Source organism: Callospermophilus lateralis, chromosome 9 (assembly GCF_048772815.1).
Source record: "Callospermophilus lateralis isolate mCalLat2 chromosome 9, mCalLat2.hap1, whole genome shotgun sequence".
In the NCBI taxonomy this organism is placed as follows: Eukaryota; Metazoa; Chordata; class Mammalia; order Rodentia; family Sciuridae; genus Callospermophilus; species Callospermophilus lateralis.
Genome location: NC_135313.1, coordinates 94619967 through 94636425, shown reverse-complemented (window position 1 = coordinate 94636425; position 16459 = coordinate 94619967). Strand labels below are relative to the sequence as shown.

Here is a 16459-nt window from a genome sequence, read left to right as displayed (position 1 = left end):
AAAAAAAAGTGAGCTTCCCCCACAGGGGAGGAAGAGAGGAACTGTGCGTGCAACACAGACAGGGGCTCGCGGCTCACCACCCAACTCCAGTCCCGACAGGCCCAGCCACCCATTGCTGCACCTGAAAGTATGGACCAGAGCACCAGTGACTGCATGGTGGCACTGGAGGAAAGAAAGACTGGCACCAGCATGTCAAGCACAGAGGCCAGGGCTGGGCAGGCAAAGTGCTGGATAAAGGGACTGTTGTTTTCCAACAACTCGGAGCGTTCCAGAGTCCCTCCAATGGGGCCAGTTCCGGGGGGCAGGCCTGCAGGCTGCCTGCAAGAGGGCAGAAGGTCAGAGACATAGACATTCCACGCCCTCTTCTGCACATTCCACCCAAGAACAGGGAGCACAAAGTCTGCCCAGCTGTCCTCCAAGGAGACACAGCCACCCCGCCCCCAGCCACACAACACACAGCACACTGCCAGGGGACAAACCCCAGAGATGGGGGAGTGAACACCCTTCCCCGCTCCCCTGCACACCCCAACTCTTTCAATCTGGACAGATGACACAGCCAAATTTGGTGTTTGTTTGTTTTGCAGTACTGAGGCTTAAGCCTAGGGACACTCTACCACTGAGCTCCTCCGCAGTCCTTTTTACTTTTATCTGGAGACAGTCTCCCTCAGTTGCCTTGGCTGGCCTTGAACTTGCCATCCTCCTGCCTCAGTCTTCTGAGTAGCTGGGATTACAGGTATGCACCATCATCCCCAGCCAACACAAGCCAAATTGCCACAAGATGTCCCTGAGTTTGACAGTGTTTGACAGTCTGCAATGAATGAGGTGACGGGAGCTTTCTCTGGGCCAGGTCCTTGAGAGCAGAGGTTGCTAATTCCAAATAAGGAGATTGAAACAGAGAGTGGGTCACACCTGTGGCCTGCTGAGGGTCACACAAAATTGGACTCAAGTCTCCTCCTGTTCCTTTCCAGACCTTGTTTTTTTTACTCAACCCCCAACCTTCCTCTCTGCCAGCCTCCCATCAATCAGAGCCTAAAAGATAGTGAGAGGGCCTGGGGAGAGAAAGGGACTAGCCACAACAGGTCTGGTCACAATGAGCCAGGGTTACTGAGGCCACATCATCCTGGTTATCAGTCAGCCCTGTGGCTTGTCCCCTACAGCCAGGCTGCAACCTGCCTCAGATGCTTCCAGCGGCAAAGTGCTCTCTGAACCCAACTTCTTCATCTGTGAAATGGAAAGCTCTATCCAAGGCTTGCTGAGAGGGTTCAGTGAAGTGATGCCCACGGCAGTGAGTGGCACTCCTTCCCTCTTCCAGCTAGGTCTTTACTGAGCACCTGTGCTGTCCCAGGAACTATTCCAGGTTCTGGAGGAAGGGAATCCCACTGCAGCACAGCCTCAGAAGTCCCAGAGCCCACGGCTTCCAACCACGCAGCACTGCTGGCCCTTCTCCCAGCCCTTCCCCCATGGGGCCGGTCAGAGGCCAAGTCAGGGGTCACCAGGCTGCACACAGTAAACAGGAATTTATACGAAGTCAGCACCACTTACCCTCTGCCACGGGGATGCTTGCCTTTCACGTGACACAGGAGCATTACAAATGTTCGTGCTTGCTATACATGTGACACAGGATCATTACAAATCCATATGAAACCTGTCGCAAATTACTGAGCCTTTTCTGCAACTCTGCCACCTTCGTTTCTTTTCATCAAGTACATTTTAAAAATATATATATATATTTTCAGCTGTCATTAGACACAATACCTTTATGTTATTTATTTATTTATTTTTATGTGGTGCTGAGGATCAAACCCAGAACCTCACAAGTGCTAGGCGAGCGCTCTACCAAGGAGCCACAACCCCAGTCCCTCATCAAGTACATTTTAAGTGTGTCACACCGAGAGCAGGGAACTGGCCAAAGGCATGAGGGAAAAATCCAAAGAAAAACAAAATCGAGTGGTGCGTAAACATGTGTGGAGGTGTGAGACCTTCCTGAGACCTGATTTTCATTACAGGCCCAGGTCGCTCCTTACACCTTGGCCATGTTATTGTGTTGCATTCATGTTGTAAAAATTACTCTCCAGCATGAGCTCTGGGCCATCAATGCCCTGGCCATCCACAGGTCTGCCACCATAGTTCTTACCCAGGGTCGTCAAGAGCTGACCTGCTCAGCCATGCTCAGGTGAGTTACTTGGTTTCCTGAACCTCAGGTTACCTACCTGAGAGAAGGGCTCACCAGTTCCTCATCCCGGCCTCTGATGGGGCTGCAGCTGTGAGCCCAGCCTGTGGCCCACTCCACAGATGCTGGATCTGCAGGCTGTGAGTCCCCCTTCCCACCTGATACCTTTCCCCTTCCCTTCCTCTTCAAGCCTGGAAGACAGATCTAAGGGCTCCGTCCTCTATCTCCCTCTGTCAAAGCCTTCCTTGGCCATGGGCAGGCAAGGAACTCTGAGTGGCTCTCTTCTCACTGGGTAGCATTTAGCTGGACACCTTTCCTCGCTGGGGGCTGCAGGCTTTCCTGTGTCTGTAACTGAAGCTCCCCGGCTCCCCAGCCCCTCCTCCCGGTCTCAGCCTCCTTTCCTACAATTCCTCCCTACCTCCTCCTCTGAGGACCCCCGCTGTCACTTTGATGCCAATGACTCCAAGTACCCGTTCCAGTCTGAAAGCAACAACGCGCGGTGACATAGGGCAACTGATTTCTAACATACACCCTCCGTGCGCACTGCCCCCCAAAAGTTGATCACAAATGACATCAAACCCAATCTCATGAAGTGGCACCCGCCTGCCCTGTGGTCAACCCCAGCCCTGTACCTGAGCCCTGGGGAGCAAGGCCCATGGCCAGCCGTCGGAAGGCCCAGGCGGGGTTTCCGAGACAAGGCCAGCGGCTGCAGTTTTCCTGCCATTGTCCTCGGCGACCCCGCCCAGCCTCTCGCCACCTACCCTGGGGTGGCTGATGGCGGGCTCTGCCGGTGCTGGCGCCTCCTGTACAGCCCCGACGCGGCGAGCGCGCCTAGCCGGGCAGCCATGACTTGGGGCCACCGCCTAATCGTCGTGGACGCAGGCGACCTGGCGGATGTGGCGTCGGACCACCGGCCTGGGAGCGAAGACGCGGCGGGAGGGCGCAGCCACCTCCGCCAGGCACCGCGACGGGACGGGCGTGCGGCGCCTCCCCCGCGGGACAGGAGCTCTGGTTACACGCTGGGATCTCCAAAGGGCAGCCGAGTCAACTCCAAATAGAAAGGATATTGTTCGCGCACCGCGGGGGCAGCTCGGTGAAAGCTGAGGCTGGCTGGGTTGGGTCCCAGCTGGGGAGGGGACTGGGTTGGGAAGATCCCAAACCAGCATTGAGGTGAGATAGAGAGGGTATCCAGCAGGTCTCAGGCTGCCACCTGCACAGGAAGGACCCCTGAGCCCCCTGAACCTGCTGAGGTGGGCAGTGTGAGACTGGGCCAGTTCCAGAGTCCAGGAAACAGTTAAGAAACTAATGAGGGAGTGATAGTTGCTCTCTTCCCTTGCTCCCATCCCTGAGATCCTGCAGCCACCAATATCACTTAGGTCACCTAGATCAGAGCAGTCCAAGTCCTCTAAACCCCACTAACAAACAGCAGGCATTCCAAAAGAAGTCCACACCCTAAACATTTAGAGGAAAGGCAGTCCCCTGGCTTGCCAGGAAGAGCAGAAGCACAAGAATTTTTACCTGTAGAGATTGCTGGGATTACTTGCCATCCAACTGAAAGCACCCAAGTTCAGTGCTAGGGCTGTGGCCACTTCTGGCCAAGTAGTCACTGTGATTCCCAATAAAATAAAGATCCAGAGAACTCACAGAAAAATTTTAACACTGATTCCATTTCCTTGAAGACCCTTCCTAGTAAGTTCAGATAGCACGTATAGTATTTTCCTCCTTCTTCCCCAAGAAAGAGACGGCAGCCAACATTCCAGACAGCGAATGGCTTGAACTGGGGTGAGAGAAAAGTTTGAAGGGTCCCTGTTGCCACCCAGATGCCACTCACACCACAAGGAACACACATCACCTCCGAACACGGGGAGGTACTCATTAACCACTCTGGGGTCAACCTCAAAACACAGTCAGCTGACCTCAAGCATTGGGTGCAATATCATTTATAAACGCGTTCCAATTCCAAAGTTACCCAATGCTGATCAATTTAACAAATATTTTTTAAAGGTGCCTGGGGCTAAAGGGCATATAGAAGCTGAGTTTGGAGGAGCCAAAAAGCCATGCTCTGCTGTGACCAGTCAAGGACTTAGGAAGTTTAGGCAGAAAGTTTTGTTAGAGCAGCTTCGAGTCAGTGCCCAGGTCTTGGACCTCTCTTACCACCCTGGCTCAGTCCTTACAATGCAGAAATCCTGAACACTAGATCCCAGAACTCTAGCCCAGAGCCACCATTTTATTTAAGGAAGGAACACTTATTTGAGGGAGCCTAGGGCCACACAGAGACCCAGGAGGGAAGCTGCCATAGTTTGAGTACAAAATGTCCCTTGAAGGCCCACATGTTAAAGGCTTTGTTCCTAGTCCATGGTGCTATGAAGAGATGGTGGACCCTTTAAGAGGTGTGCCTTTAAAGAGGACAGTGAGACTTCAACCCTTCCTATTTCTTTTTTTGCATTTTGACCATGATTTTGCTCTATAAGTACTCTTGCCATGATGTACCATCACGGGCCCAAAGCTAAAGAGTCCAGTTAGTCATGGACTAGGAACTCTGAAACCATGGGCTAAAATAAACCTTTTCTCTTTATAAGTTGATTATCTTGGGTGTTTATTAGAGTAACAGAAAGCTGACTAACACAGAAGCTATAACCCATACGTGTTTTGTACAATCTAATATGTAAATGAAGTTCAAGTACAAGGTTACCAAGTATTAAGCAATTAAAGAAGTACTGTAAAAGGAGACCAAAAAAAGTTAGCAATTGGGAGAGGCTTTAGAGTCTGACTGACCCCAAATCTCAGATCTTTGCATAGCCTTGCACCCTCTGTAGCTGGTCTACTGCAGATATAGGGGTAGATGCCATTCTGGGCTACCCAGCCAAGACTCTGGTCCCAGAGGACACAGTTGCAAAAATGCAGTAAGAGTGACAGAGCAAAAAATGGCAGACTAAGGGCCTCCAGAAGTTTATCCTTCTATAAAAACAATGAAAAAACTCACAAAAAATGGTCAGAATCTACTTTTTCAGAGCCCTGCAAATTAACTAAAGGCTTGTAAAAACCCTGAGGCATCTAGTCAAGAAAAGGAGATGTTGGTGGCAAGGTGGCACACACCTATAAGCTCAGCAGTTTGGGAGGCTGAGGCAGGAGCATTGCAGGTTCAAAGCCAGCCTCAGCAACTCAGTGAGGCCCTAAACAACTTAGAGAGACCCTGTCTCAAAATTAAAAGCACTGGGGATGTGACTCAGTAGTTAATGCCCTTCGGTCCAATTTCTGGTAAAGAAAGAAAGAAAGAAAGAAAGAAAGGAAGGAAGGAAGGAAGGAAGGAAGGAAGGAAGGAAGGAAGGAAGGAGGAAAGAGGGGCGGGCAGATGAATCTTAGTTAAGAAGAATAAGTTCTGTGATAATTTAACTCACCCTAGTCCCTTCTTATCATGCTCCCTAACTGCATGGTGGCCTTGAAAAATAACAGCTCAAAGCCTTATTAATAAGGAGAGAGCAGAACAGAATACTACGAACAATATACCAACAATATCCCAATTTGCTGAAGTAGCCAAATTTCTAGAAGGACAGAAAGTATCAAAACTGACTCAAGAAGAAATAGAAAATCCAAATATACTTGTAACAAGCGAAGAGACTGAATTATTAATCAAAAAACTTCCCACAAAGAAAAGCATAGGAACAGATGGATTCTCTGGAGATATATTTTTTTTTCAAAATACATGATGTAATCCTCTTCACTTTTGTCTTTAATAACTCCCCCTTGCTGGGTGCAGTGCTGCCCACCTATAATCCCAGGGGCTCAGGAGGCTGAGGCAGGAGGATTGCAAGTTCAAAGCCAGCCTCAGCGATTTAGTGAGGCCCTAAGCAATTCAGTGAGATCCTGTCTCTAAGTAAATATTTTTAAAAAGAGGCTGGGGATGTGGCTCAGTGGTTAAGTGCCCCTGGCTTCAATCTCCAGTAACAAAACAAACAAATAAAAACTCCCCCTTGTCTCAACATTCTTTAATGTGCACATAGTTCACTGTGGCATGCATATTCCCACTGCAATGCTCTGTTATTCCCAAATAAATGCCATTGTTCTTTGGAAGAATCTCTCTTTGATAATTTTTTTAGGTTGATATAAATATATGAAGAACTCTTATAATTCAACAACAAAAAGACAACACAATTTAAAAATAGGCAAAGGTCCAGACATGGTGGTACATATCTGCTCCAGAGGCTAAGGCAGGAGGATCGCAAGTTTGAAACCAACCTACGCAACTGAGTGAGATCCTATCTCTAAATAAAAAATAAAAATAAAAAGGGCTAGCTATATAGCCCAGTGATAAAGTGCCCCTGGGTTCAATTCCCAGTATTGAAAAAGAAAAGATAGAGCAGAGAGCGAAGGATTCTCATAGACATTTCTCCAAAGAAGATATATTAGTGCCCCATAAACACATGAAAATATGTTCAACATCTTTTAATCATTAGGGAATGAAAATTAAAACCACAATGTGAAACACTTCATTACCACCAAACCAGACAATAAGTGTTAAGGAAGATGTTGAGAAACTGGAACCCTTATACATGTCTGGTGTAAAACTGTGTAAATATAAATACAAAACTATGCAGTTAACTCAGAAAATAGCTTGACAATTTCTCAAAAGCTTTAACATAGAGTTACCATATAAACCAGAAATTCCAATCCTGGGTATATGCTCAAGAAACGAGCAGATTTCTAAAAAAATAAAGAAAGGAGAAAGAAAAGACATGTTCATACAAAAACTTTTATAAGAATCTTACAGCAGCTGGGTACTATGACTCAAGCCTGTAATCCCGGAGACTCAGGAGGCTGAGGCAGGAGGACTGCAAGTTTGATACCAACCTCAATAACTTAGTAAGATCCTGTCTCAAAAAAACATAGAAGAATATACTTGAGTGGCAGAGCACCCTGGGTTCAATCCACAGTACCACAAGGGGAAAAAAAGGACTCGTGGCAGCATTATTCATAATAGCCCCAAATGGAAACAATTCTAATGTCCACCATCGATGAATGGATAAAAAAAAATATGGTACACCCATACAATGGAATATCATTCAGTTAAAAAAGGAATGAAGTCTGACTCATGCTACAACATAGATGGACCTTGGAAACATGCTAAATTGAAAAAAAAAATGAGGTTAAAAAAGTTTCCATAATATATTGTTCTATTTCTATGAAATGTCTAGAATAGGCAAATCTGTAGATTAGCATACAGCAAGTTAGCATATTAGCAGGTGCCAGGGGATAGGAGAGGGTAGGTTGACAGCCAGGGGATGCATGGTTTCTTTTGAGGAAGATTTAAATGTTCTGGTGTAGCGAGGGGACAGCCAATCCCTCTGGATGTTATAAAGATGTCACTGTCACAACTTCACACTTTACTTAAGCCCTGGCTGCATCACAACCCCATGGGCTGTCCAGAGGGCTCTGGCTGCCCCCTAGCTCCACCTTGGCCAACTCCTTCTCCAAGGGAGTCATTGGGCATACCCCTTGTCCATTAGGGTGCAGGAAACATTGGAAGATGTAAGGGGACAGATCACATTCTGCACTGTGCCGAGCACGGAGCTAAGCATGCAATCAGGCACATGGAGGCCTTAGAGTGATGTTCACCTGAGAGGGGTGACCCACTCTGCAGGGGCAAAACCACTGAGTATAGACTGTAGAGGGTGCCACCTTGGGGGCTTCATTTTGAGGAATGTCTGGGATGGCCGGGCCTCTGGGCAAGTGACCCTCCTACCTCCACCCTCTGGAACAGTGAAGATGTCAAAGCTTCCTTGAGCTGTGACAAAAAGCCTGGGTACCATGTATGAGTATGTCACAATGAATCCCACAATTATGTATTATAATGCACTGATTAAAAACTAGAAATAGGGGCTGGGATTGTGGCTCAGCGGTAGAGCGCTCGCCTAGCACAGGCGGGTCCCGGGTTCCATTCTCAGCACCTCATAAAAATAAAGGCATTGTGTTGTGTCCACCTACACCAAAAAAAAAAAAAAAAAAAAAAAACTAGAAATAAATATCTAGATGACTTAAAAAAGAGAGAGAGAGAGAGAGAGAATCTGGGTTTTAAGTTCCAAAGTCACTGTGTTGCAGGCTGAGCTAAGTCTCTTTCTTGTCTGGTACAACCTCTCCCTCAGTAGCCACACCATATTCCATGCCTCACTGACCCTTCTTTCCCTAGCTCAGTTCTGCCTCCCCTGCTGTATTCCCTCTGCCACCCAGGAGGGGCCTCCATGATTGCTGGCCTCTCAACCATCCACTGCCTCATCTCTACCTTGGCAAAGTACCCATGGGTGTATCTGCATAGGGCAGTTCCTCGAATGTCACTCCAGATCACTTTGGAAGCTCCACACTGCCCCCACTCTGCTCTTACCTGCTGTGATTCTGGGGCAGGTATGGGAGCAGAGGAGGCATTTCCAAAAGGCAACCTGGCTCTAAGCAGCACTAGGGTAGTGAGTGAGGTCCCCAGGATCCAGCATGAGGAACTGCCCCAGCATCATGCCAGGGAAATGGACATGGAGGGACACCATGGCATGAAACGGTGCAAATAAACCTTCACAGCTTCTGGGCCAGGAAGAATTCTCGCCCACTTCCAAGACTGAATCTCATGTCCATTCCTCAGCAGCTGGCCTGGCCAGAAGCCCTGTGTGTGGAAGGGCAGGAAGCCAGTTCTAGCACAACACTGCAGGGAGAAGGGCAGGCTTCAAAGAAAGATGTCAACTTATGCTTTTGGACGGCTCACAGCTGAGCAGAACAAATGAGCGGGAGAAATACTAAGAAAAAAAAGACCTGGATAAAGTCACCAAAAGCATCCGTGAAGGGTAGCTCTGAGGAATAACCATGGATGTTTTCTTCTTTCGTTTTGTATCTGTTATCTACCATTTTTTCTGGGATTTTCCTAATTCTCTAAGATGAGCAGTATTACTTTGACCAAGAAAGGTGTTTGTTCACCATTCCTGTATAATTTGATAACCAGCATTTCTCCTGGACTCCTGCAGCAGGAGGGCTGCTGACCACACCCTGTCTTCCTGGATTCCCGCTGGCTGTGGATGGCTGACCTGACAGTGTCCATCTCCAAGGAGGGCCAAGAGACACAGGCTTAAGGGGACACCTGCCTGGGAAATAAAGGTGCCTCTGGTCCCCACTCTGGCCTTACTTCCTCCTGAATGAGAAAGGTCATCTCGGCCTTATTAGGATCTTTCCAGTTGGAGAGGTAGGTGACCTCTTATGCACCCTAGCCACGCCTGCCTCCACATTGGTTCTGTAGCTGCTACAGACTGTCCCTGTTTTTCTCCTTCCTTTTCCTCAAAAACTGAGGGCAAAGAACTAGGCGGCTGGCAGGGAGCCCTGTAGCAAAAGGGAGGCAGGGCCCCATGAGCTCACAGGAGTAACCACAAGGCAGTCTGTGGAATGACAGCTGCCACCCTCCCAACTCATCTCATCTCACAGATGGGCCTGGGCCAAGGTTTCTCAGTATTTCTAAGTGGGGACCGGGGTGGGGGGTGGGGGTGGCTTTGTCCACAGCCTTGGCAGAGGTCAGGAAGCAGATTAGGGAATGGAAATCCAAACACATCTGAAGGTCTGGTCTCACTGGGTTAGAGGACACACGCTATTTTGGGATTCTGGGGGCTTCCCAGAGACTCTCACACACAGGCCCAATGGTGACCAGAGGCAGTGTGCTCCTATGGGTAGGGGACTGTGCTGTACCCGGGCTGAATTTGGAGCCACCACCCTGTACTCCTGGACACTGTTTTTCACTCCCCAAGTCCCTTTACCCAGTAAAACCCTGTAGGGGCTAAGTCTCCCCTCCTCAGCCCAGGAGCCCCTCCTCAGGAACATGTTCCTGCTAGAGTTTGGCTGGAAAGGGGCCCTGGGCCTCAGGGACCAGCCCTCCCTCCCAGCTCTGAGTCATGCACTTGTACCCAGCCATGTTCCAGAATGGACTGTAGAGGTCAACACTGGCTGGACACTGGTGAACATGTGACCAGTCTCTAGAGTCACTCAACTTCTATAACCTCGGTTACCTCATCTGTAAAATGGCACAAGGGGCCTGAGAGCAGAGGACAGGGCAGGCTAGGCGAGTCCCCTGCCCACACCCTATGCACCTTAGGCTTGAGTACAGTTGTGGCCAAATCCCTACATGCAATTTACTACTGTTAGCCTTTTTTTTTTTTACCACCCTGATTTACAGAGGAGAAGAAGGAAGTCTCCAGAAGCAATGGCTCACCCAGAACCACACACCCAGGGTCTGAGAAGTTAGTGGAAACTGACAGCCAGGTTTGATGTTTTGCCCTTTAGTTTGGTGTGATCTTGGGCAAGGGCGCTGGCCTCCCCAAACCCTGATTTTTCCTGAGTGATGGGGTTACTGTCCTGTCCAGCAGGGTTCGCCGGTTGAGTGGGCAGGGGGTTCCACCTGTTGCCACGGCCCCCCAATCCGGAGAGGGGCGCTGCTGCCAAGGAGGGTTGACCGAGTCCTGCCCCTGAGTAGATCCCAGGCTGGGTCGCGCGAGGGTCCTGACCCCGCGCCCCCGGGGGTCCCCGCGCAGTCCCCGCCCGCGTCCCCCACTGACAGGAGTCCTCCTCTCTCCCTCCCTGCGCCACGGCCCCGCCCGCGAACTTGAGTGAGGGGCTGTTACCTTCCCGTCATGGTGGCCGCTCACGCGGAGCCGCGGGTCGCCTCTGGTCGCCTCTTGGACTGGCTCAGCCGCGGCCGGCAGCTGATCGCGGGTGCGGAGGAGGGAGACGCCCAAAAAAGGCAAGAGCGGCTCCACCCGGCGGAGGGCCGGTGGGGGCCGGGGTGGAAGGGTGGGGAGCGCAAGGTTGCGGGGTGCGGGTGCGGGGTGGAGAGACGGGAGGGGCGGCTGCGAGCGGGAAGCGGGGTGGGAAGTGGAGGTGGACGCTGCCACCCTTCAGCACCGGCCTTGGGGGACACCCTAGAGCAGCCAGCCGCGGGCGTGGGTCACATCCTCGCCACCCGCCACCCGAGCTCCCTTCGCCACCTCCCGGATTCCGGGCATAGTTTTCCTTTTAAAGTGAGTGAAGTTATAATAAACACTAACGAGTCCCCCACCCCTCCAGCTCCACCGGGGGACACCCGGCCGGTGACCTCCCTAAGTCCACTGTTCCTGGTCCTAAGGAACCCCAAGCACTTGTAGGGGACGGTGTCATGAAAGGGCATCGCGGAGACCACCTCCCCAGCGTCCTCACCGCGGTCCCTGTCAGGACAGAGGAGTCGTCTCACAGCCTTTATGCTCCAGAGAGACATTTCTGGGCACCACCTTTCTCCCACAGGCCCTAGGGATCCCCAAATCCACACAAAACTGCCTCCAGGAGGGCCAAGCTCCAGGGCGTCCCTCTTCCATGGTAAGCCTAACAGGGCACACTAAGATGCCAGGCCAGTGCCCTCACCGGGAAATATCCAATTCATCCAAGTATAAAGGGATTCTGCCTGATCTGGTATAACTCAGCAAAAGGTTTTTGTTTTTAAACAAAATCCAAAGAGCAAGAACCAGGGACTCCTTTCCATAATGAAGTGCTACTAACAAGATACCATAAGAGCCCATTAAAATGATCTGGTGCCATAAAATCATTTAGGGAATCTATTTCTGAGGAAACTATTAAACGAAACAAAATGCCTTCACTCTCCCTAAAGGCAGATATTTCTAGCTGGGCAGTAGAGTGTAGCTCATAACTGGAAGCAGCCCAAATATCACACTGTGAGGCCAGGACTGGACAGCCTGATATGTTCACAGGATGAAACATTATAACTTCTAGATAATCTTGGCTACCGCCAAAGACTATCTAGAAATGACTAGGCAAAGCAGCAACTTTCAAATAAACTAACAGTAGAATTCAGAGCCAGGAGTTCAGAATAAAATGCAGCTCTGACTGAAGAAATAAACATGGAAAGCACCTGTTCCCAAATAGCTGCTGTCTCAAAGCCAGTGCCGTTTTTTTTCTTTTTGCAATAGTCTTAGCCAATTCATTTGAACTATAATCTGACAGATAATGAAGCGGAAAGCCTGGAGATCTCTCAGTTCATCTTACTGTATAGGGATAAACTGACAATGCAGAGGAGCAGGCATGTTAGAACTTTCCAATAGCAATCGACTGAGGACACACATGGATCTATCTGTGAACAAACCAGGACCCTTATCCATGGGCCAGCGGTGAACTTAGAGCTGGGTGGCAGCTGTGGGCATTGCTCCGCCCAACTGGAAGTACTGGAGGTTTCAGGGAGCAACAGGCCAGTGTAGCCTGAAGTTAGATTGGCAGGAAGGATCTGGCAATTGCCCAGCAGAGGGTCATTCTTATACATTTACTCATTCATTCAACCAATGATTTGTTCAGGAGTAGTTATGCCATGTAGGCACTGGTGATAGAACCAGTGAGCAAGAAGATATGGACTAGGCTCTCCCGGAGTTTAACTGGGCAGGGGCGGGGGGTGTCAGAGTAAGAGCCAGGAAAGGCTTCTGACGAGGTGACATTTGAGCCGAACTCTGAAAGAAGAGCAGTCCTGCAACCGTCTGCAAGAAAAGTATCTGGGCAGAAGGAACAGTAAGGTCAGCAGCCCTGAAATAAGAAGGAGCTTGGGGTGCTCAGATCAGAAAGGAGAGTGTCTGTAAAACAATAAGATGTGGGTGGGGCATGAGAAATAAAAGAGAGAGGCTAGGGGGCCAGAGCACCAGGGCCACAGCAGTTGGCAGCTTCATTGGAGAGGTTGAAGACAGACACCACACTCTCGTAACTACAAGGGTGAGCCTCAGAAGACATCATTCTGAGTGAACTTAGTACACCATCCACACCAAGTTCTAGAATAGGCAAAACTAGACTGTGATGGGAAAAAGATCAGAATGGCAGCTGCCTCCCAAGTGCCGGTTGGGCAGAAGGCAGGAATTGACTGGGAAGGGGCATTAACGGGCATTTCTGATCATGTTCTATATCTTAATAGGAGTGTGGGCCACCCAGGTCAAGGTGACCAAAATACCTGTCAAGAACAGCTAAGAGAAGGAAAAGTTTATTTGGGGCTCACAGTTTCAGAGATTTGGTCCATGGACAGTCAACTCCAGTCTCTCTGCTGGGCAGCAGAGAGAAAGAGCACAAGGGAGGAGCCAGGGACCAGATATAATTCCTGAGGGCATCCCCACCCTCCAGCCACACCCCATCTGCCTACCTGCTTACAGAATTACCACTCATGAATCCATTCAAATCATTACTCTTTTAATCATTGGTGAGGTTACGGCTAATAATTTAAATCTAATAATTTCACCTCTGAACATTCCTGAACTAATATATCAGTTTCTTGGGGGACACCTCATATCCACACCATAACACAATGAATGTAAATTTTACCTCAAAAGAAAGAATGGGAAACAATATTGAGCTCTGGTCAATTATCATTGACTTGTTGATGTGTTTGGGTGAAATGGTACCCCGTGACCCTGAAATGCATGTTAAAAATCAATGTGGATGGATGAGTGGATAGACAGGTGGATAAATGAACAGAGATGGTAAAGGGAGTCTATCACCGTATTAATGGGAGAGTCTAGGTGGTGGGCATCCAAGTATTCAAACTTGATGAGTGCTTGAAATTTTTCATAGCAAAATATCAGGGTGGAGGGAATCTTCCTGGTGATTGCATGAGGGACACAGTGATGCAGAGTCAATCCAATTGAAGGCCATTTTTACACATCCAGGAAGGATAAGGTTTGTACCTTGGGCCAGGTGGCTTTAGGAATCGGGCTTAAATACAGGGTCTATTTTGTAATGGACAGGGTTTGCCTGTCCGTTCGATTTGAGTGTGGGTGGGCCCTGTGTGGGTGTGAAGGGTGCAGGTGTGGTGGGTGGGTGTCAGGGGTGTGAGCATGACCCATGTATGTGGAAGGCCTTGTCTGGTGGCGTGGGAGATGACTGGCAGAAGTCTTTGCTTTCTTGGACTTTGTGGCAGTGGGACAATGGGGGCAGGTCTGTGGAGGATTAACTTGTAATTAAGCTGCTACAGCTGAGAGACCACTGTGCATCTCAGGGAAGATCTTGGGAAGCAGGGGTGGGCAAAGGAAAGGGACCATGGGAAACTAGAGCTCAGATGAGAAGTCTGCTGTCTGGCTTAGATGTGAAGGTTGGATATAGATGCAATTGGAACCCGAGAGCTCATTGGAGACCCTGAGGGTATCTGTGCCAACCCTCCAAAGATGAGAGGTCCCAGGGAGCACAGAGAGCTAGAGCAGGGCAGCCGGTGGGAAGGGATGGTAAGGAGGAGAGTGGTAGATCCCCAAGTGCCACAACAGGTGGAGGGAAAGATCTCCAAGGAGGAGAGTGCCATTGCCCCGACAAGAGGTCAGGGAGGAATCTGGGTTTGGCATCCAGAGCAGGCCCATGAGAGTGAGCACCTTGCCTCAACTAGTCCAGCTGGAGAGTAGCAGCCAGGGACACTGCCTGTCCACCCTCATCCACCATGCGGCCAGCGCAATGGTTTCGTTAATGAGGTTCTTGGCATAAAAGTTAGCTAGTGAGATCGAAATAAAACACACAGACTCAGTTACCTTTTTCTATGATCAGGTCCAAGACGGCTCCCCTCTCTGGTTTCCACCTCTAACCGCCCGGTAGGGCAGCAAGGATTACTCAGGGCTAGCAGGAGAGAGAGAGAGAGAGAGAGAGAGAGAGAGAACGCCAGGGAGTAGCCTTTTATTGGGGAACAAGAAATTCAGGGGAAAATTCCATCCAATGAAGGTTGAAGGGGGGCCGCACTCCAAGGTCAGGGTCAATGATTGGGCCCCCGGGGTCAGTGGTCAGTCACACCCCCACACGGTCAGGTTCTCTGATCAGGAGAGGGCCGGGAAAGTTCCGACACAGCCAGAAGCCTCAGACCCAAACCGGGAGTGTGAGAATGGCTCCCCACACCCTCAGGAACAGCCCTTGCTACGGTCTACATTCTGTGCTCCCTGCCATGGGGAACATGGTTGGAGGGGAGAATGAAGTGGACATGGGATATCCCTGGTGGGCAATATCCCCAACAGGGTTTGGTAGAGTGGACAGGCCAAGGGACACTCAGAGAGGAACTTGGATTACATGCTTAATGCAGTGATTCAGAGAAGGATAGATGGTCTCTGAGATGTCCAAGGTCAAGGTGGAGCCATCAAGTGGCACAAAAGCTGCCCCCAGAAGGCAGAAGTTCAGGGTCCCCTCAGCCATTTCCTCTAGTGCTGCGGGAAGTAAGCACCCCTGTGAACAGGCAGTTGCCCTAGTTATCCCGCACCATCTTTCTCCCTCTCCCTGCTCCACGCCTGCAATCCAAGATACTCTGGAGCCTGGGGCAGAAGAATGGCAAATTTCAGGTCCACCTGGCAATTTAGCGAGACTCTGTCTCAAAATAAATAAATAATTAACCCAGTGTGGTGGCACACACCTGTAATCCTAGCAGCTCAGGAGGCTGAGGCAGGAGGAGCTCAAGTTCAAAGTCAGCCTCAGCAACTTAGTGAGACCCTAAGCAAGTTGGTGAGACCCTGCCTCAAAATAAAAAATAAAAAGGGCTGGGGATGTGGCTCAGTGATAAAGCACCTCTGGTTTAAATCCCCGGTACCAAAAATAAAAATAAAATGGGCTGGGGGCATAGCTCAGTGGTAACGTGTGATGTGAGGTGACTCTTCTATCCCAGGTCTATCCCCTGAATCTAGCTTAGGCATTGCACTCTCAGGGACTGGGGATGGCTAAGACACTTAACATATATTTAAATCAGTCAGCCAGTTCATGTGGGGCTAAAGTGCATTCATGAAGTGAATGTACTTTAAAAAGCCCCAGTAGAAGCCTTTCCCTGCTGGGGCTTTTTAGACCAAATGACTAGTGGGTGCCACCCCCACCTCTATGCAAACTGCTGGACACTGCTGTTTTGAAAACCAAATGTTTCTTTTTAAACCTGTGGTGAGCTCTCAAAACCAGTGTTAGACATATCATCTGACCAGCGGAAATGGCCTTCTTCTCTCTGGACCATGCAACAGCTGAGACAGACCTTGGTGGGATGATGGGCTGATAGAAGCACGTGAAGAACACACCACAAGAGATCCAGAGGCTCTTTTTAGTCTAAGGCAGATCTAAACCCCTGAGTGAGAGTCGGATCTACTTGGGGATAGAGGTAGGCCAAGGAATTGTACCATTTCCTGAAGACCTTGCCTCCAACTCAGAAGAGGAAAATGCCATTTCACCCTCATCTAGGTTCTGGGACAGATGTGATTCAATTCACAGATTCACAACAAGAGCAACAAAGAACTGCCCCCAGCAGATATTCACGAA

General features: G+C 49.7%; 1 protein-coding gene across 3 annotated transcripts in view; it reads right to left on the bottom strand.

The window, feature by feature from the left end:
* The window catches only part of Lims2 (LIM zinc finger domain containing 2), a 37830-nt gene that overhangs the window by 20566 nt on the left and 805 nt on the right, over positions 1–16459 (bottom strand). Inside the window, exon 1 of one of the 3 annotated variants that reach the window (XM_076865635.2) lies at positions 10810–11179. The exons of 1 other annotated variant lie outside the window; for it this stretch is intronic. In XM_076865635.2, coding sequence (XP_076721750.1) covers positions 10810–10820 — 11 coding nt within the window. In that variant the 5' untranslated portion in view covers positions 10821–11179. Of the gene's footprint in view, positions 1–2931; positions 3022–10809; positions 11180–16459 lie in introns of those variants that run through there. One more of the 3 variants, XM_076865634.2, reaches the window with a different exon arrangement.